Below are 21328 nucleotides of genomic sequence, written 5' to 3' on the forward strand. Positions count from 1 at the left end.
CTAGACAGATGACTTGCTGTATACCAGAACCAAATAGTCAATTCCCCGAGGCAGTAGTATAATGAATTGCTAGATTTAAACCATAATGTATTCTTTATACAAGCCACATGATTTCAGTTTTCTAGTTTCCTTTCTCTCCACCCTTCCTACTGGCTGCATCAAAAGTTGTAGCTTAGGTTTAACATCCAAATGATTTCCAATGTAATCACAGAGACTCTGTTTAGACTTGGTTGTCAAGGCGTTTGTCATGTGTTGTCTTCTCCAATCCTGGTTCTGGGCTTTGACTAATGTTCACAAACGTTGGCAGGTTGTGTGTATGTGTGTGTGTGTGTGTGTGTGTATGGTTTTTGCTTCAAATGTTATTTGGTCAGCTGGTAGGGTTGTGGGCAAAATCACCTTGTATGAAAACATGAAAGGTTTGGCAAAAAAATTGGAGAGGAAGCAAACAAGTCGTGTGGAGAGAGACACAGCTGATGACCACAGAACTCTGGAATAAATGAGTTATAAAGGCACAAATTAGAAAAATGACTGCTCTTTGGGAATATATAAATATTTGAATGTTGTAATTGTTTTTCTAATTTGCATTGGACTGTGAGGTTTTCTTGGGAGATCATATTAATAAATGGCCTTGATAATTGCATGTCAGAGGGTTGGTTAAATTTCCTACACGTGGCATCTGTCTCAGGTTGACATTATTAGCGGTTGTTTAAATACAGATCGCTTGATTTTATTAGGGAGCACTTGGCCCAGGTGGTGAGAAGAGCTGCCCACTAAATTTGGAGAAATGTCATAAAGGGGTTGCAATCTATAATTGCAATCAGGAATCTCTTCAGGGCTGAGAGTGAGAGTTTTAACAGCTTTATCTTTTCTCTACCTCCTTTTTCCTCTTGGTGGTTAGAAAAACAGAGAGAAGCTCAGAATGACACAAATGAAAAGTGAAAAGACAATTATACTCAATTACACACTAATCACTGACTATCACCACTGCCTAAGCACCAAGAGGGCATTCTAATAGGCAGAAAATGAGATTTTAATGGCACAAAGGGTGGCCAAAATAACGACTCATATATCTTTGCCTTCTTCGTTTTCTTCAACTTGTGGTGTGTGTCTTGGGAGAGAAGCTCCTGGGCTCTGCGCAATGGTGATAACTCTGAGCAGCTGAAAAGTTCAAAGCCGCTGGAGTTGAAAAGAATGGATGGCAAAGGCAATGAAATAAACATTTCTGCCTAAAGGCAAAAGTTCATAAATCCTTTTTTGTAACAGTAAATGTAATTAAGTTTCATAGATTCCTATAGCACATCCTGGGATTAAAAAAAAAAAAATAAGAGGTGGCTTTAAACCTCAACCGAAAAATAACATGAAAACAATGAAAGTGCTTCCTGTAGGACTTGAGTGCAGTTAGTTTCCAAGTACTGGCATTTGTGGGTGTGATTTCGCATGAAAATTGTGGACTTATATCAATAGAGTCATATTTAAAATACCCAAGTTCATAGCCTATAAAGTTATTCCACAGTCTACAAATAACATCTGAAGTAGTTGTTGAGGTTTTTAACATTAGCATTTTGAGGTCATAGAAAAAAGCTCTTTATGAACATGATTCAGTCACAAGTTTTAATAAAAGTAAACTTCAATCTTAGCCAGTTCTGTCAGGCAAAGTCTAGGATTCCATCAGCATTTCTTAGTACCTTATTTTATTCCATCATTATAAAAATCATAATATGAACCCCGGTTCTGTAAGTGAAACTGCAAGTTTCTCAAATTTTAAGTGTATGATCTTGTATAAGTGTATTATATAAGTATTACATAAATGGATTCACTGGCACTTGATCTTCAAAGTGCTAATCCTTGACTTTAAGGAACCTGGCTATGGTTCCAGAGTTGGTGGTAGGGCGGAAATCATACCAATATCAAGCAATGGAAAATTCCACAGACAATTCTCCCTGTTTTTCTTTATTCTATTTTACATATTATGTTAATTCCTTACTTAATACATTGTAAATATCCAGAATCTTTTGCATTGCTTTTATACATTTCTGCCTCAAACCTCCACTGACAATCCATGTTGCATTAGTTCTTGTAGCCTCCCCATGAGTTAGCAAAGAGACGTATAATAATATTTCCTAGGCAAAGTGAGAGACTAGAAGACAGGAGTAGATCAGTTTTTTTGTAGGACTTATTTACAAAACAATGGAGTAGGAGAATTGGAATCAGATCTCAGATTTCAAAAGCCTTTGGAATTGACTACTGCTTAAGAATGCCCCTATTTAGGTAAGAGATGTCTGCAGTACTTTTAGTAACATTATAAAGAATTCCGTAAAGAAAAATTTAAGTCAAAGGGCTCATGTCTAACAATGTGATTTACCTGTTAACTGTAGAAAAGACCAAAGAAAGGATAGTGATCTTTTAGTCATTGCTTATTCTACAGAAGTGCTTATTAATATATTGGGTCATATAATACTAGCAGCAGAACTAATGTTGTGATTATCATTTCTCCTCTTCCTCTCTGCATCCTCACCTCCATCCTCCACCTCTGTATGGTCATCTAATTTGCAGGAAAATCAGTTGAGGCCCAAAGAGATTATGACCTGATGCAAACCAAGCAACTGATTGGAGGGAACAGGGTCTAGCACCTAGGACTCTTGATTCCTGCTCTATGGTCTTGTCCACTTAACACACTGTTGACATGACAAAAGAGAGGTGGAAAGTTGTAGTCATATTTTCAAATGATTTAGTAGAAACCAGTTTTCTGAACTTTTGGGGTTAGATTAACTTGCATTCTTTTTGCTTAACCTTTCCATTTTTCTTTTCTAATAATCAAAGTACTGCATGTTTATTGTAGAAAAAGGCACATTTAAAAAAAGTATCTTTAGAATAGGAAAAAAATTCCTTTAAGAGAACCACTATTAATATTTTTTTGTATATTGTCTTCTAGCTCTTTTTGTATCACGCCTTTTTGAACAACATAATTGGGGTAGTGGTGGGTATTACTTTGTACTTGGCCCTTTCTCTACCTGTACTTGTTGTCCCTGGCCTTTTCCTACTGAAGAATCAAAGCTGGTTTAAGCTGGATTGGATAAATTGAGTCATTATGGTTAAAACCTTGTACATCTCTTCAGTGGAGGCTATTTGCCATGCTAAATATATTTTTGCATTTTATTTGACTTTTCCCCCTAGTGTCATTGAAATGAATGTGTTGTTTACCATTCAAACTTGAGAAGCACATACTAGAATGTGTGTGAAACAGTGTAGAATGTGCTTTCTAGTTTCTGGTCTAGGAAAGGAATTAATAGGCAACCACAAGGAGAGGAAAATCACTGCTCTGTATTTGTCTGTCTTCGTTTGAATCAATGTCATTGGACAAGTAGGGCTTTGAAGATGCCCTTGGTGCTTTCCTTAGCCCAAGGGTGGGCGTGAAACAGTGACTCAGAAGGGTAATGCCCATCCAGGAGGTCAGACAGCATAGCAGTAGGCTCATGTGTATTTATGACAATTTTATTTTATTTATTTATTTATTTTTTGACAGGCAGAGTGGACAGTGAGAGAGAGAGACAGAGAGAAAGGTCTTCCTTTGCCGTTGGTTCACCCTCCAATGGCCGCCGCGGCCGGCACACCGCGCTGATCCGATGGCAGGAGCCAGGAGCCAGGTGCTTTTCCTGGTCTCCCATGGGGTGCAGGGCCCAAGCACCTGTGCCATCCTCCACTGCACTCCCTGGCCACAGCAGAGAGCTGGCCTGGAAGAGGGGCAACTGGGACAGAATCCGGCACCCCGACCGGGACTAGAATCCGGTGTGCCGGCGCCGCTAGGCGGAGGATTAGCCTAGTAAGCCGCGGCGCCGGCCATTTATGACAATTTTAAACTCGAAATACCTACAAAACCCTTTTAACAGCATTGATCATATCCTTCCGTGGGTCATTGAAATGAATTGATGGACTACCAAATAGTACGTTTTGCTTGTTCTGAGGGAATGAACACCTATATTGGGATAATCCCATTTTACTTGTGGAAAAACTTGATACCAAGGTAGCACCAGCTTCTTCTTCTTTTTAGATTTTATTTATTTATTTGAGGGGTAGAGTTACAGACAGAAAGAGTTAGAGACAGAGAAAGATCTTCCATCTGCTTGTTCACTCCCCAAATGGCCACAATAGCCGGAGCTGAGTCAATCTGAAGCCAGGAGCCAGGAGCTTCTTCCGGGTCTCCCATGAGGGTGCAGGGGCCCAAGCATTTGGGCCATCTTCCATTGCTTTCTCAGGCCATAAGCAGAGAGGCTTAGCCCACTATATCATAGTGCTGGCCCAAGCAGCTGTAATAAAGTGAATCACTATTAGGGAGAAGAACCAAATCTCTCACTTGAGTTGTTACTGATTCTTTTATGAACACAAATAACACATTTCAGTAGCTGGTATCTGCCAGAGGAACATATTGTGCTAGGGAGTTTTCAGTGGGCTCTGGTTGAATATTAGACCTGACTTTCCTGCAGGCATGGTGGAATGGCTTCAGAAATGGAGGGCTGGCTTCCCATTCCACTGAAGGCTGGGTCTGTCAGAGAACTTGAAGCAAGAGTCTCAGTGATGGGTTAGAAGGGGTATAAGCTAACGACTTCAACATTTCTCTCTTTTCTGAGTGGCTGCCAACCTGAACACCCCTTTTACGGGGCAGTGTCTGTATGCTGAGAAGAAAGCCCTCCAGCTCGCTCCAGTGAGCTTTCCCCTGCAATAGCTGACGCTTTTGGAAGTTTTGTTTTCTTCCTGCGGAGAGCAGTGTGAAACAAGGGGAAATACTGACCGTTTATTTCCTTTCCATCACAGACACTCTGTGACCAGCACCTTCCTGCATGTGCAGGAGGGAAAAGGAATGCTGACTTGGAATATGAAGCGCCAAGGAAATATTACCATATGTTCAAGACGTGAGAGTAATTAACATTTGGCTCATGTTCTTCCAATTAACTTTCCTTCACAAAAAATAATACTTTCCTGCTCCCCACTCCCAAAACATACATAGCCAGCCTCCTCTCCCTGCAAACAAGACCAATTAAATTAAGGCCCTTTTATCATTGCATGCTCCACCCTGACCCCACTTCTACAAGCTCCACAATTCTTGGGTGACAGCTTCTAATGATTTCTTGAGTGAAATTCAGTATCAGTGGGCAACATGGCTTCCAGGGAGATTTTCTATTGTTCTGCAATGTACAAAAATGGGCCAACTTGGCTGCATTTAGGGTTCATCAACCATTGCAAATGATTCTTCAAATGTTTTGGGTTTGGTAAAACCTAAAACACATTTTTGCCAAGCACTTTTCCTCCTTAATTTTTCAAACTGTGTATTTTAGGGAAAATTTGATCCATATGGTTTTGATTCATTTACTCTTATATCACTGACTTTTTTTTTTTCCTATGGAGCCATTTGATATCCAAGAAGCTTTCTGAGCCTTTCCTATGTTCATTTTGAACATTTTCCTTCTTAAAAAGAGGAAGTCCTGTTTGCAACCTCAGGGGTCATAAATTTTGAGTACCTCTCAATTCAGCAATACTTACAAATACATTTGGTATAAATCTGGATTATTATGAACACATTTTATGTTTAGAGCAGATGGGCAGATTTTGGTTTCTAGTTTATGAGTGAAACCAATGACAAAATAAGAAAATAGGCTTAAATTACAAAAAAAAGTTTTGTTGTAGAGAATGTTTAACTGTTATTAATAAAACCCATGGTAAGAGCTATGCTCAGAGGCCTTATTGCAAGTTTGGTTCAGGTCTTGGGTAAGATGTAATTGAATAACCAGTACACCTGTCCTATTTCATGGATAATCTACTGAGGAAAGGAAAAAATTCTCATAAAGATTTGTGTACCCGACTTGGAAATGCTTGCATGTTTGCTCACCATTCAGCACTTCAGGAACAAAGAGTTGGTCTGCAGATCTCATCAAGTTGATCCACCGTTCATCTGTTAAGTCTGGCTGAATCATCACAACCTTCTGATGATGAAGTACCACTTCTGAAAGAGACTCAGAAAGAGTGGACAGATCTTTATACTTAACAAGATTGTGGTTAATAGCATAAGACGCCAGGATCAACTTTTGTTCTTATTCACATCTTACAAAAGAAGACCTTTAACTCAACCACCCACCCAGTTGCTTTTAAAGAATAATATTAAAATTGAGATTATTAGTGTGTAATGTATGTAAATTGCATATTTGGTGTCAGCTACGCTTATTAGGCAGCGTCTCCATTTCATGCATATATGTATTAGACTATCATGGTTCCATTTCAAATTAGATTTCAATTGCTCAGCACAGTTTCTTTTGACAAACATTTGTTAATCCTGAAACTTATTAGGGAAAAGCATTTAAGTGTTAATATGTGTACACAAAATTCAAGGCTGCTTTTGATTTTGCTTGTCATTTTTGGGACCATATTGTTAACAGTGATTTCAGATTCTTTAGCTGCAAGACATGAGAGTTGTTTGTCCATCCAAGGTCTAAGGACTTACTAGAAATCTGATTGGTATGTGTGTGTGGGAGTTGTTAAAAATGGTTGTGATGGGCACTTTTCTATTTCACCTGTTATGATGAAAATATTTTTCACCATAGCATGGTAATTCCTTTCCCTTCTTTTGGACCATAAGATTTACTCTGATGGTACAGCCAGCTCATATTGTAAGAGATTGAGTTTTCTGGACATTTTCAGGCACATGTCTGAAATATACTTGATGCTAGTCTTGCTGATAAGCCATTTGTCTTGTCCATTTCACACACAGGTTGCAAATCTGTGTCTTTAGTCCACTTTCTTTTTTTCGTTTTTTTTTGTTTGTTTGTTTGTTTTTGTTTTTGTTTTTGTTTTTGTTTTTTTTTTTTTTTTTTTGACAGGCAGAGTGGACAGTGAGAGAGAGAGACAGAGAGAAAGATCTTCTTTTGCCGTTGGTTCACCCTCCAATGGCCGCTGTGGCCGGCGCACTGCGCTGATCCTAAGCCAGGAGCCAGGTGCATCTCCTGGTCTCCCACGGGGTGCAGGGCCCAAGCACTTGGGCCATCCTCCACTGCACTCCCGGGCCACAGCCGAGAGCTGTCCTGGAAGAGGGGCAACCGGGACAGAATCTGGTGCCCCGACTGGGACTAGAACCCGGGGTACCAGCGCTGCAGGCGGAGGATTAGCCTAGTGAGCCGCGGCGCTGGCCTAGTCCACTTTCATCACAGTAAAGAACCAGACCAGCAGGTGGCCAGCCACCAACCCATTCCCACAGGGTGTGTTTCCTTCCCTTTACATGTTGCAGAAATTCATCTGTGGAAGAAAAAGGAGTGATTCGGATTAAAGTGATTTGTTGGGTGTCAAACAAAGCTGGGACAGAGAGACATTCCATATACAAGTGACAGCCTCTCAGGAGCTCGCACGTCTTCCTGTTTCTTTTCTGAAGCAGTTCATGAGCTCATTAGCAGGGTTGCGGAAATCTCGTATGTTTACGAAGGCTCAAGCATGTTTGTGATCATGCACGAGCCAATTTCAGCTACACAGGAAGAACCATGGAGATTTGTGAGTTTGTGTTCTGCCATATTGGGCTTTTGAGATGTTCTGCTTCGTGGTGACAGTATTGCTGTGAATCCATTTGTTCAATCAGTGTAGGTTCTGATTGACCTGGTGCCTTTGGTTTCTTTCTCAAGACTGTGGTTGCTACCCGTAAAGAAAACGAGGAGAGCCCTGGTTTATTTCAACTCCAGCCATCGCCTTGTGAATTAGTTAAATTTGGATAATTGTGGGAGAAACAACTACTTGGCCAAAATCTCCTTTTTAAAGAAAGAAGGGAAGCAGCAGCCAATGACTGAATTTTGTGTGTCACTGAAATGATCCACACACACACAAAAAAAACCCTTTCCTGTTGAATTAAATTTTTTTGTGATTTCTGAAATGTTTTAAATAGAAACTCTGTCAACTATGTTCTCCAGAATGTTGGACAAATCAAATGCAACAACCTCTAGGTTTTTAGGCCATTTGAATTTCTCCAGCCATTAAGGGGAAGAAAAATTGAGTGTGATTGCTTCATCTCAGAGTAAACTGTTAGAATAAAATGTTTTTCTTTATAGTCAGCAGTACACGGGAAAGTTGTGCTAAATTCTAGTGTAAGGTCAATGGTCTGAATCAACCCTTTATATGTGGTTGGAATGCAATGTAAAGCTTTTAATTTATTACTGCATTTGCAAAAATGGCAATATCTACAGAAATCTGAATACTTGCATATTTATTCAATTAGGGGCTGAATGTGCGCTTTGTACTGCAGGCACAGAAGACTGGATTCAGTTATTAGTTGTGTACTATATATTTTTTTGTTTTTTGTTTCATTTTTCCTAAAGAATCTGTCTTTGCTGAACAGTCTGGGTTTCATCAGAGGTGTATATTTTTCCATGTATAGTATAATATTTTAAAACTACCCTTGACATTTAGCTGGAGGTCAGTAAACTAGAATTTCTGAGATTAGTGATTGCATTGTCCTTGTTGATCAATGAAAAAGATGGCAAATTGGGGGACCTTTTGAGACAGTGCACTTTGCAGAACCACAGAGTAGTATTTCTGCATTGAAAGGAGTGTTTTTTAGCTGTGAGATGACTGTGAGGCCAATCCTCAGCACTAAACTTACGAAGGAGGCAAGCATTAAAGAAATAGTTATCCTTATTCTCCACCATGATCTATTGATGTCTCATTTTGGGCAGCAAAAATCTAGTTAAACTATTGCAACTGTTCTGAGATTTACAAATATCCCCTGTAGAGCTGATCCTCTGTCTGACTCCCTGAGAAAAATTCTAGCTCAATGTCAATGCTTCCATGACTCTTTTAGGCAGAATTTCTTGATTTAGCCTCTGTAGATGCCACATTACTGTATTTACACCTTGTTAAGTTCACATACCACACTATACTACACTCTATTATAATATGTCCACTTATTTTCTCTTTGACTATCGGCTTTGGAAGCAACGGTATTGTGCTTTAATCATCTTGAATACCCAGAAATTAAACTGAGCCTCATAATAAAATTTGTTCCCCAAAATGAGCTTGTTGGAACAATAATTTATGGAAAAACATCCTAAATGAGTGATTTGGTAAAAGATAATAAATATCCATATCTAAAGATCAAGATTAGATATAGATATCTTTCAGTGCCTCCTTGCACATTATGCTTCCAGAGGCTCTGACAAGTCTTGGAAACATACTTAAGTGCATTTAACTCAGTGTTCTCCCATTGACCGTGGAGCCCCTTTGTTGAATACCAAGCTATCAAATTTTGAGAACATTTCCTAGCAAGTACTGGATGACAGAAAACATAGGTGGAGATCTAAGTTGTTATCCATCCTCTTCTGAAATGGTTCCCAGCCCCTGCCCCTCCCAGGAGAACCTTTCTAATTAATGTCTGCTGTTATCTTCTACATCAACGCATTGTCAATCCTCTATATAGAAACTTGGCTTGTATGGAAGTTTTTAATTTTAAAGAAGAGGTTCTAAATTGCTTAATGATGTTTAAATAAGGCAAATAAGGGAGTAAGGAAAGAAAGAAAATTCCTGTTTAGTGGGTTGATTGTGATGCGTATGTAACTCACCAGTCCAAAGACAGCCCAAGGTCAAAAGGACTAGGTGGTGAGACTTCAGACCCTACTAGCTGTGTGTCTTCAGATAAGTTGTTGAAACTGTCTTCTGTTTTACCTTCTTCTCAAACTTGCAAGATCTAAGAAAAGAAGGGTCTTCTTGAGCTCTGTCAAGGAACCTGGTCCATAGGAAATTTAACTGCTTTTACAAAAGTAAGAATATTATTGCAATGGCTTTCATTATTTTTTTAACATAAAACTTTTTATTGAATTGCTAATTGATCCTCAGTGCCCAAATGGGATGCTGGCACGACAGGCGGTGGCTTTACCTGCTGCACCACAGCACCAACCCCTCTTTTTGTTTTTTAAATAGCATATGAACCTCTGACAAAAATATATGTTTGCTCTTTCTTGACAAATAAAGCCAATGTGGAAAGTGGATGACATCAAAGGAAAGGCTGTTTCTTGGTGGATTGGGGTATTTTCAGATATTCCACTTAGACAATTTAAAGAAATAAGGACTTATACTGATTACCTTTCAGGATGCAGTAATTTTAATATGTCTGGATAAGATAGTCCCCAAAAATATAATGTGCTGAAATTGGTCTTGAGTAATTTGTATCATAATAACAGGAAAATCAACTACAACAGAAAACAAGAGGCAATCATCTTTCATTCCATGAGGTTAAGAATGGAGAGGGGAAATGGTTGTCCTACTGTTTTCTTATTTTTTTTGACTTATTGAAGTATAATATCAATATGAACACACTTAAAAATGATTTAGTTATTTATTTTCATTTCACTTGAAAGATAGGGGTGGGGTCAGAGAAAGGAGACAGAGAGCGAGAAATAGAGAGAGAGAGAGAGAGGCAGGCAGAAGCCGTGAGATCCTCCATCTGCTGGTCCATTTCCCCAAATGTTCACAATAGCCAAGGCAGGGCCAGGCAAAAGCCAGGACCCTGAATCTCCATCCAGGTATCCTGCGTGGGTGGCAGGGATTCAAATACTTGAACATCACCTGCTGCATCCTGGAATGTGCATTAGCAGAAATGCATAATCAGAAGCAGGGTAGTTGGTACTCAAAACAGGCACTCCAGTATTGGATGTGGGCTCCTAAGTAGTGACCGAAGAGTTGTGTCACATGCCAGCCCCCTTTTCTTTAAAACAAATTATTTATTTATTTTATGAACATGAATGCGTTTAAAAATATAGTTTTCTACAATGCTAGATACTGGATAAATTGGAAGCATTGTACTTACCTCACAGTAGAGGAATCTGATGCACTCTCACTAGCAAAGGATAAAGGTAGAAACAAAAGGTGTAATGGAAAGATTTTGAAAATGAGGGACACTAACTAATTTTGAGTCAACCAAATGAAGAACATCCTTTTAATCACTAGATAATAAGGACTTTATTTTGTTAAAATCTGCAGAATCAGAGTTAATTTCCATAGATCAAAGAACTATGGCTGTCACGTCACTGTGGGCTCTGTGTGTTGCCAGTCTTCATCAAGCCTCCTGTGCAACAGGAGACATTGCTACTGCACAATTAATGATCAGAACACCAGTAAGCTTCCCTATGGAAAAGTGAATTTAGCATCATTCTTGGTACACAGTCCCCGGGGTAGGATAAGCAAGGGAATTGAAGTGGATAGGATTTTAGCTTAGTGGTGTTGTAGGTTCTGTGTTCTCAGATTGGCTTCTGTTTGTAGAGTTGCTCATACATCTTAAATTAATGTTTATTCTACTTTACCACAAAGCCTGTGAAACAGACCAGAATTTCCTAAGGAGTGGGTTCATCCTTAGATTTCTGCAAAACTATCCTATACCTTCCCATGATTAACACAGATATTTTTCTGGTACCTACTCATCAGTGTTACATTGAAATCAGTATCCCTTGATCTTTCCAGCTTTGTCTTTTTCTAAGGACAGACCTTACTTTGCATGAAGGCAGAAGAACACTGCTCTTCTATAGTCTTCAAGCATTTGGTAGAAGGGTCTTACGATACTGCTTTTGGGCATCCACAGAAATATTTGCCTTCATCACATGATCTTCTTTAGTATACCGATCAGAATGGCTGCCTTCCAGGTTGTTAGAATGTTGAGTGGAGTGGAAAATCTTCAGGGAAGTCCAGTATCACTCTGCTTGGCAGCGGCGGAGTTGAAGTTCTTCTTGTTAAAAGATGATGTGCATGTTTAGTTTGTTTAAGTTAGTGTGAATGTTAGACAGAGATGTACATCAGGGCTCAGCAAGGTTTGCATTTATAAACGGTTATTAGGGTTAACTCATCTTGGGTTACCTTAAAATTAGAAATTTTAAAATGCTGTCTCATTGGAGTATTGTAGGATGCTGAAACCTAGAGTTTTTCCCTTTCTATATTTAGAATCCGAAGTCCCCAAGGGTCAATTAGTATTTAGTGAACGTGTCCTGAAGTAGTCAAGAAATGAAACCAAGATATATGTTTGATTTTTCACAGTCATGTTTTCAGACAGGTTTCTGAAAGGGTGATATGTCTGAGTGCACACTGTTTAGATGACTACTGTGGTTATGAGAAATTTCCTGAAACAAGAAGAGTTAACAGCAGGTAATGCCATTCCTCCCCTAAAGAGTTTGAGACTCTCTGTGTTAAGTGATGAATGAGGGTATCTGACCCACATTTGTTTTTCATTAGAATGGAACATTGCCCTGACATCGTTAGGAGCATTTGTCAAGATTCCCTGGACAGAGCTTCTGTAAATTACATGCTGCAAATGTGTCAGGGTCAGATAAGAGGATATCATTAACTCCCCCAAGTTTACTCAGGGCTCTGTCAGTCCATCTTAATATGCTAACAGCCAGCAATATTCCTTGAAATGTTTTGTTATATTTTTCATTCATAGAAGAAAGAACCATGTATGCTATACCCCTTAATATTACACATGTTCTTTTCTCATAAATCATATTAATTATAGACATGGTCACAAAGCATACTAAATGCAGGCATGCGTATATGAATTAAAACATATGAGAATTTTATTACGCCCATGATGGGTCTAACAGTCAAATACCAACTATATTAACTGGCATACTTTTTCATTTTTCTTAATGGGCTTATTTTATTAATAATAGATGGACATGGAACACTATTGCTCATCATTGGCTAACAGTAAACTATCTCTACATATACCTCTTGCAAGCCATTTTTATGCTAATTCTTTGCCTAGATTTATATTTTCGACATCAGGCCCTAAAGAATATCGTTATCAGTTTAACAGTTTAGCTCTACTGAGAAATAATAAATGGTCTATAGAAGTAATAAAATGTTACTTCTGTAGTTGGTCACAGGATTGTAGATGAAAGCATATGTAGATTTTAGAGTTTAACTGAGACAATACTTACTGTACTCATACGCATATGAACCACACTTGTTTGGCATGCATACTCTTTCAACGTGCATTAAGCATAGCTACCTACAAAATATAAGCTTAGGATTAGAATGCAACACAAGACATATTCAGCAGGACATTTTACATGCATTAGTTTTCTCTCTGGTTAGGTAAAGGTCAGCCATGTCCTTTCCATAACTCTCAGGATGGGTGAGAAGGTCACTCTACAGACCTTAAGAGAAACTTCTGCCTGCAGGCAACTTCCCCCTTACAGCTTTCAAACAGACAGGCCCCCAAATCTAATTATTTAGATGCTAATCAACTGCAGGATAATTCCTACGGCATTTGAATCTGAAGACATTTTCAGGCAAGTCTTGCTGTTTGAGGCTTTTCAGCCTCAAAGAGGCAGTCCTTGAAATTTAACCATTAGCTGACAACAGTAAGCTGATATTGACAAAAGACATTTGATAAACATTTGAATATTTTTTTTTGGTTTTAGAAATAAAATATATCTAAATAAAAAATAGGCAGTCAGTTGACTTTTGGAGGGAAGGTTGCAGGGCTTAAAACAAAACCCTTTCATATAAAACCGTAATTCATTTTTTAAAAAGCAACTAAATGTGTGTTATTAAATGTTAAGTCAGAAGAACTTACTTAAGAACAGAGAAGAAAATAAAGACAGGAACCAGCATTTCTCCTAAGGAAAAAAGAAGCTCCTGGATATACATCGTAATTTGCTAAATCATTTTAGATTTCTGATAAGCTCAAAGAACTTTCAACTGACAGCAAAACCATAATGCTTGTGCCAAGACAAATATTTTCCAGACACATCATTTTAAATGTAAATCTTAATTTGGCCGATGGTTTTTATCTTTTATATTTAATCTTACAATAGGAAAATTAATTCAAGAGAAATATGGCATGAAGCAATTGTAAAGAGTTAGTTTTTCCTGAACCATATAATCTTCAATCAAGATATAAACAACCTATTTGGAATTCTGAAACTCGAGAATGAGCTAAAAGAGATCTTCAGCAAATGTCTCTAATAATGCCAAAGAAGTGTGGGCATGAGATTCTGAGGCTCTGAATGTGTTCTTAAAGTTTTTCTGTAAAGCAATTTAGAAATGGTGTCTGGGAAACATTTTGGAGGCGACAATTTACAATCTGCTCAATAGATTTTTTTTCCAGATGTGTCACCTAAGAATTGTACACAACTAGAAGTAAAAAAGTAGTGCTCATCTCCCTTTCTTTAAGCAATGGGACAAACCAGAGAACTTTCTTCAAGAAAAACTTACTGCATCTCTTGGATTTACCCGGCATTTAATGAAAATGTGTGAGCATTCAGGAGATGTAGCTGAGTAGCCTTGAATTTCTTTCTTTTACTGGGAAATTGGTGAAAACCAACGGATTGTGCTCCCCCACCCCAGTCCCGAATTAAAAGAAAGGTGATAGGGTACAGAATTCATCCCTGTACTAGAAATAGTTTTCTCGTGGTTTAAGAAGGGGAAAAATCCATTTTACAACAAATGAAGATTTTCTTCTAGGCTTTGAATAATAACTTGCTATGGGAAAAGCATGTAGAAGAGGAATCTTGACATATTCTTGAGAAGAAAATATGATTGGAAGACAGCCCGTGGCCTTATGGAGGGAGTTCTGTTTGTTTACCTACTTCTTTGTGCACCAAAAGCAATTTCCATAGCTACCATGGAACCACATGAAGCACAGAACAGCTTTTAAAGGAACGTGCATAAAAGTGTCATGCGACTCTTCCACAGAGATTTGAGGTTTTAAACTATGTTAGCGGAAAGTAATGCATTTTCTATCAATATACTCACTTTTCCCCCTCAACACACATTTTAAAAAAATGTTTTAAATGACAAGTTATTAAAAGCATACATTTTCCAAGTTTTCTCAATGTGCATTTTTGACATAAATGATGTTATATTTACCAATCTCAGTTTCAACCAAATGTAGGAAAATGTTAGTGCCTCATCTCCCCCATCCTCCCTGTTTAGGTCTTGAGATCATGATTCTAATATGTGGACACAAGAACTTGTGGAAGAAAGCCTGCCTCCTGGCTCTATCAGGGAAGTAAAAGCCACCACAGATAACTGGTCCCTGGCCCTCTCTGTTGCCTCACATCAGCCACTGAGCGTGTTGGGCACTGAGCTGTGTGGACTAAGGCTAATGCAGGAGCCCTTAGTTGGGTCACATTCTGGGAGATCTAAAAGGCATTCTGGTCTACAGTCTTTGAGAATTTACCTCTCTCTTGTGCTAGAACATGAGCCTGCAGGCAGTACTGTGTGTCCTCCATCCTCTAGGGATATATTTCAAGGTTGTGGCGTTAAATCCTGTCCTAAAAGTTTGCTGAGGCAGTGACTGCAAAATGTTGCTGCCTGAACATTATAAGCTGATGTTTGCATATGGCAAGGACTTTTTTTTTCTTCTTTAGGATCTTCCTGGGTCCCCTGCCCCTGCCCCTGCCCCTACCCTTCTCACAGACAAGTTATTCCTGGCTTCAAAATTATGCATACAAGTAGTTATGGCCAGGGATTTTAAAAAAGTTTATTGCAAAAGTATACACATAGTTCATGGAAAATGTGCATGTTTTGAATAAAATTCTGTTTTGAGCATTTCAACGGTTAGCTGTGCATAGAATATTCCCTTACAATGCCATGCCATTAACTGGGTCTCAAGTAAGGAACATCATGAAGGACTTTAATAATTAAAAATATATGTTCCTTTTTATCCATTATCACTGGCTCTCTTTCTTCTCTGAACTGGTGCAGTTGCAAAATTTGTTTTTTCTAAGGGCTTGTTTGTTTTTTAGTTAACACAACATATTTCTAGTAAGAGACTTTCTCTGTATCTGCTTTCATGAAAAAGTCACATTTTTGTACCTTTATTTTGCCTGTCCATTCTTGCTCGTCAGACTGGAGCACAAAAATGTACTCTTGATTTAAAAGGTGTGTGCTTCACACCGAACAACTTCCCCTTTAAAGACTTTTCTCTAATGCATATGACTAATTTGGGGTGAAGTAAAATACTCAGTAGATTAGTCTGTCAATTGAAGTCTATGAATTTTCCAAGTTTACATTTTAAAATCATCTACATAAACTCAAAGAAAGGTGAAGAAGAATAAAAATCCACATAGGTGGAAGAACATCCAGGAAATATTTCCATGCCTTCTTAGCTATGTTCAAGTTTTTAAAATGAGGAGGAGAAGAAATCATCTTACTATAAACAGCATAGAACCCATATTCTGGCAACACTCCATCTTCCTGGAGTTTGGAGTTCTAGTGATTCTTTATTTTTGACTTTCACTTTCTCCAAATCCCCAATAAACAAAACCATGTTATATGACAAATCTTGATTCTCTTAGAATTTAACTCATTTTCAGAGAGTTAAAAAAAGATATTTCGCCACATATCACAAGGAAATTTAGATCCCTGGGACCTTTCAAAATTTGGGCATTGCTGGGGCCAGCGCTGTGGTGCAGTGGGTGAAGCTGCTGCCTGTAGCTCCAGCATTCCATATAGGCATTGGTTTGAGTCCTGGCTGCTCCACTTCCAATCCAGCTCCCTGCTAATGGCCTGGGAAAAGCAGCAGAAGATGTCCTGAGTGTTTGGACCCCTGCCACCCCTGTGAGAGACCCAGAAGAAGCTCTTGCCTGGCTCCTGGCTCAGTCCTGGCTCAGTCCTGGCCATTGTGGCCATCTGGGGAGTGAACCAGTGGATGGAAGACCTCTCTGTCTCTCCCTCTCTCTGTGACTCTGCCTTTCAAATTGGTAAACTTGATAGGGAAGTTGGGCATTACAGTGTTGCTTCACCTACACTGGCCCGACTTTGCATGCACACACAAACACACACACACACACAGCTGCTCCAAGGAAAGGGAGATAATGAGAGGAATACTGAGGAAAAAATGATGAACTGTCTTGCCCTCTGTCTCTCAGCTAACTGATGATGCATCAGTTGAAAGCGTTAGTTCAAGATTCCTTGGTTTTGGAATATGAGGATACAGGCCAGTTCCTTGTGCCCACCCCCAATGCTCCCACCTTGCTGGAATCCTTACATCCAGGATTCTCTGGTCTGAGATTACCCTTGAGTGAGACCTGCTTTGCCATTAGCACCAAGGCCCATAGTCAGGGCTTGATTTTTACTTCTGCCCTCTCTTCTTGCTCCATTGGCTTTAAACTTCCTCAAATAAATCAGGACTGTTCTGGAAACATTGTGCATTTAAATACTTCTAAAGTAGGATACTTACTGAGTAAATATTTAAATATTTAAACAGAGAATTTAAATACTTTGTAAGTAGGAGTGCTTTGTGGAGACTTCACCCAGCAGTGAGTTTTTCCCGCAAAGGTTTTTGAGCCCTGCCACGGACATGTACAAAGTAGAGAAAAATCACTTTCTCTCTTATGTGGCAGTTTTCCAGCTGCTACATCAATCACCCACTTATTTCCATCATTGGGTGTTGGACGGGTCAGTGAGCTTGAGTTTGCAAAACATTCACCACGCTGATCGGAAAGTTGTTCTGTTAACACTCTTTTTTTTTTTTTTTTAAAGTTGTTTTACTCTCCAGAGTTATTTATGAAACTGAACTTTTGAGAACATGTTTGCATTTCAGACTTGTCTTTCTGTTTAACACTTCTCTATACAAACTGTTGTTTTAGAGAAGAAATGAAAGAATAAATAATAATGGCAGTCACTTGGAGATTGTTTAGCTTTCATTCATTTGGCATGAAATCTGTGCCAACTACTGTGTTAGGTACTGGGATACGAGTTACTCCTCTCCAAGTTCACGCAAGTCAAAAGAGGAGACAGAAATAACGATTCCACAGTGAGAAGGGCGAGAAAAGTGCGTGGGACTCTTTCTAATTACTGAAGGATGGTCAAGATAAGGAGACAGGACACCATGAAAAAAGACATAGGGGTCTCAGGATCCACGGAAAAAGAGCTTGCTTTTGTATCTATTTAACTTTTTAAATATGTAAGCAAATGCCTGTTTAAAATCACATGCAAAACTCCCAGATGGAAGACATGATTAAACATTTTTTTTCTATATGTGGAGATAAAATTTCTCTCCCTCTCCATCCCTTCTTTCTGCTTCTTTGAAATTCCAGTCTGATTTTATCACTGGAGACATGGTGTAATCTCTCTCTCTCTCTTCCCCTCTCCTTCCTTCCTCTCCTTACCCTCGCTTCTCCCTCCCCTTTTCCTTTCTCTGAAACTGCAGTCAGATGTTATCTCTGGGCATGATGTAATAGCTCTGCCGCTTTGCATCGAGGTCACAGTCTTTCGGAAAACTCTTAACGGATTTCCAGAGAAACAGTAAATGAACTGTGCAGTTATTCATTCAACTACGGGCTACTCTGTGTTCCTCCCTGAATTTTAACTTCTTCCTCATTGGCCTGTTTGTTTTAGGTAATGGGACTTCTGACCAACCACGGTGGGGTACCTCATCAACCTCAGACGGATTACGCCCTCTCCCCTCTCACTGGGGGCCTGGAACCTACCACCACGGTGTCAGCCAGCTGCAGTCAGAGACTTGACCACATGAAGAGCTTGGACAGTCTGCCAACATCTCAGTCTTATTGTCCACCCACCTATAGCACCACGGGCTACAGTATGGACCCCGTCACAGGCTACCAATACGGGCAGTATGGACAAAGTAAGCCTTGCACTTTCTAGGGGGTGACTTCTCCTGGAGGGAAAATAAATTCAACTCATGCTTCAGCAAGGGGAACTGCAGGCATGATTAAGCCTTACCTCCCAAGATCGTTCCTGTGGCAAAGCCAGCCGACTGTTCCAGCAAGGCCTCCCTTGTATAATTATTTTCTTAGCTGATGTCAACAACATCTTGCGGTTATTAATTGCTGAGACGTGAAACCTGATTGCCACGAGGTAAAACACAGGGGCTGGCCAAAATGCAATAACCCCTGGCATTGGAAACACATGTTCTTAATGAGGTCAGCTCAAGGATCATATGGAGTGTAATCCCAGGGACACAGACTTGTGTCAAACTTGTCTCGGGAATAAAAATATTAGTCTCAATCCTTTGATACTATGGTATTAAATATGACATTGTCAGCCTGTAGCTGATATTGCCCCTTACTGTGAATTGTCCCAGCTTGACCTAAAAAGCTGCATGTGTTTCCTTACAGGTGCCTTTCATTATCTCAAGCCAGATATTGCATAAGTGAACTGTCCACTTGGAGCGAAAACTGGCCCTGTTTCTGGTCTCCACAGCTTAGACATGAAGAATCTCAGAAAAAAAAAATCAACCCTTTGGGGAGAGGGCAGTCCCAACAGGAGACAAAGAAGAGTGACCGATTTTCTTTCTCCAGTAGTTGGTTTCGAATTCTCTCAAACGTGTTGGACAAAAGCAATGGAGAAGAGGAAGAGGTGGAGCAATAAAAGACAAATGCAACATTTTATTGCAATGGCTATGTGTCAAAATATCCCAACTCTTTAGTGCTGATGATCAAGGAGCTAAACATTCCATTTGCATGCACCCACACATGTATGTGCGTGCGTGCGTGTGTGTGTGTGTGTGTCTGAGATTTACCTTGACTTTTAAACTGTAGAAGGACAACACCCTCTCACATGTTTGATGTCCAAGCCTGATGCTTCTACAACTTCAAAACTGCTCCCTAATGAAGCAAGAATGGAGGACTCCTTAACTTGTACACACTGGAAATTGATATAAAAATAAATGGCACCATTTTTAGGAAGCTAGATTAGATATAAAGGACCTCCTAAATAAATTATTTGTTATTATATGCTCATTTGTAATCTAGTTGTCAATAAACGTCCCAGAGAAGATATGGGATCCCAGGAAGGAAAGTTTGTCTTCTTTTCCATTGTTGGGAGAGGTGTGTGGCATTTTCCCCAACCACATTCACTTGGAAGCCAATCTGGGTGGCAGTGAGGGCCTGGTGGAGAAGAAGTGACATGAATTCACATATCTGCTTATCAGTGTGCAATACTGTGTACCTCACAGATGCTTTGGCATGGCCAAGGTGATATAAACTAAATCAGAACTATATTTTTTGCAGGTGCTTTTGTTTTTACAGCCCATAACTCATTACAGTAGAATGCAGTGATGTTTGCCATTTGCTGGACAACAAACACTTGGCACGCTCCTTTTGGCTAGAGACCGTCAGAGAAGAATACTTTTTAAATGATTACGTTTACATTCTTCTCTTTCCTATGAAAGACAGGGCAAGAACATAAATGTCCACGTGGCTCTCATGTGCTTTTAAATTATACAATGATATCCAATATTAAAAGATTATGGGAACTGAGGTTTACAGACATTTGTGTGATGACATTTTAGAATGTCAATAAATTCGTTTTTTAAAATGTTAAGAGGAACAAGAAGGTGGAAGGCAGTGTTATTTATTTCTTTCTATTCTTGGAACCATGAATGAGTTAGGCACAGATACATTCCTTGTAGCATTAAGATCTATGATGTAGTGAGTTAGTGAGACTAGACATAGTACCAAGTTTAGTTCATGCATTGGTCTTAGAGGGTGATGGAACAGAAGTGCTATCTTTGTGTTGCAGCCTCAGCCAACAACAATGTGTTGTAAAAATGTCTTTCATGTAAAAAGTGCAGTAAATATTTACTATTTATAATGAATAAACAGTTATGAAAACTTGCTAAATACTGCTTTTTTAGGGGGGGAGAGCCTGACAAATGTAATATATATAAAATCTTGGATATGGGAAGCTCAGTAAAACATAAGGTGTCACTTCTAATGATATGTTTTGGATGGGAATATACCCTGGACAAATACAGTTACACAACCAACAATTGTATTCTCTTGCAAAGCTTGATTGGAGTTTGTGTTTTTCCAGGTGTGGAATCTAGAACAAACCTTTCCATCTACCATCCACCCTCTCTTCTTTTTCTCCCATAGCTGTTAAATCTCACCTGGAAATGTGTTTTCCCCAGAGTAACAGGCTCTGTATTCCTTTCCAAGAGTCATCTTCAGTGAAACTTTTATTTAAACCCTCCATATTTATTTCGAAGATTTCACTCTTCATGAAAAATATTACTGCCTGCTTCATTCATTCTTTTTCTCCACTCTCTCACTCTCACTTCCTCCTTTTTCTCCACACTTATTTGATAAAATCTAAATGTGCTAGGCATGATGCTTAACACTGAAGTTATCCCAGTGCACATAGCCTAGTAGGTCAAGCAGAGTGAATGCATAGTGCCAACAAGTGTGAACACTGCTGTTACAGGGAAATAATCGTAAGACCCTTTGAAACTCTTTCCTGGACTTGCTCATTCCTCCCAATGTCTCATGTGAGGCAGATGATGTCACTAGCATTCTTTTATGGATGATAAAACTGAGGCACAAGGAGCTTATCTGGGATCAAGCTT

General features: G+C 39.2%; 1 protein-coding gene across 4 annotated transcripts in view; it reads left to right on the forward strand.

Moving 5' to 3' along the window:
* The window catches only part of PAX3 (paired box 3), a 118479-nt gene extending 97882 nt beyond the window's left edge, over positions 1 to 20597 (forward strand). For 3 of the 4 annotated variants that reach the window (XM_089328978.1, XM_017343154.4, XM_017343155.4), the window contains exons 8-9: positions 18358 to 18604; positions 19098 to 20597. In XM_089328978.1, the coding sequence (XP_089185104.1) occupies positions 18358 to 18604; positions 19098 to 19132 (282 nt within the window). In that variant the 3' untranslated portion in view covers positions 19133 to 20597. The remainder of the gene's footprint in view (positions 1 to 18357; positions 18605 to 19097) is intronic. The other variant, XM_002712497.6, reaches the window with a different exon arrangement.
* The last annotated feature ends 731 nt before the right edge of the window (positions 20598 to 21328 follow it).

This window comes from Oryctolagus cuniculus, chromosome 3 (genome assembly GCF_051225735.1).
Source record: "Oryctolagus cuniculus isolate XC-2025 breed Fujian yellow rabbit chromosome 3, ASM5122573v1, whole genome shotgun sequence".
Lineage (NCBI taxonomy): Eukaryota > Metazoa > Chordata > Mammalia > Lagomorpha > Leporidae > Oryctolagus > Oryctolagus cuniculus.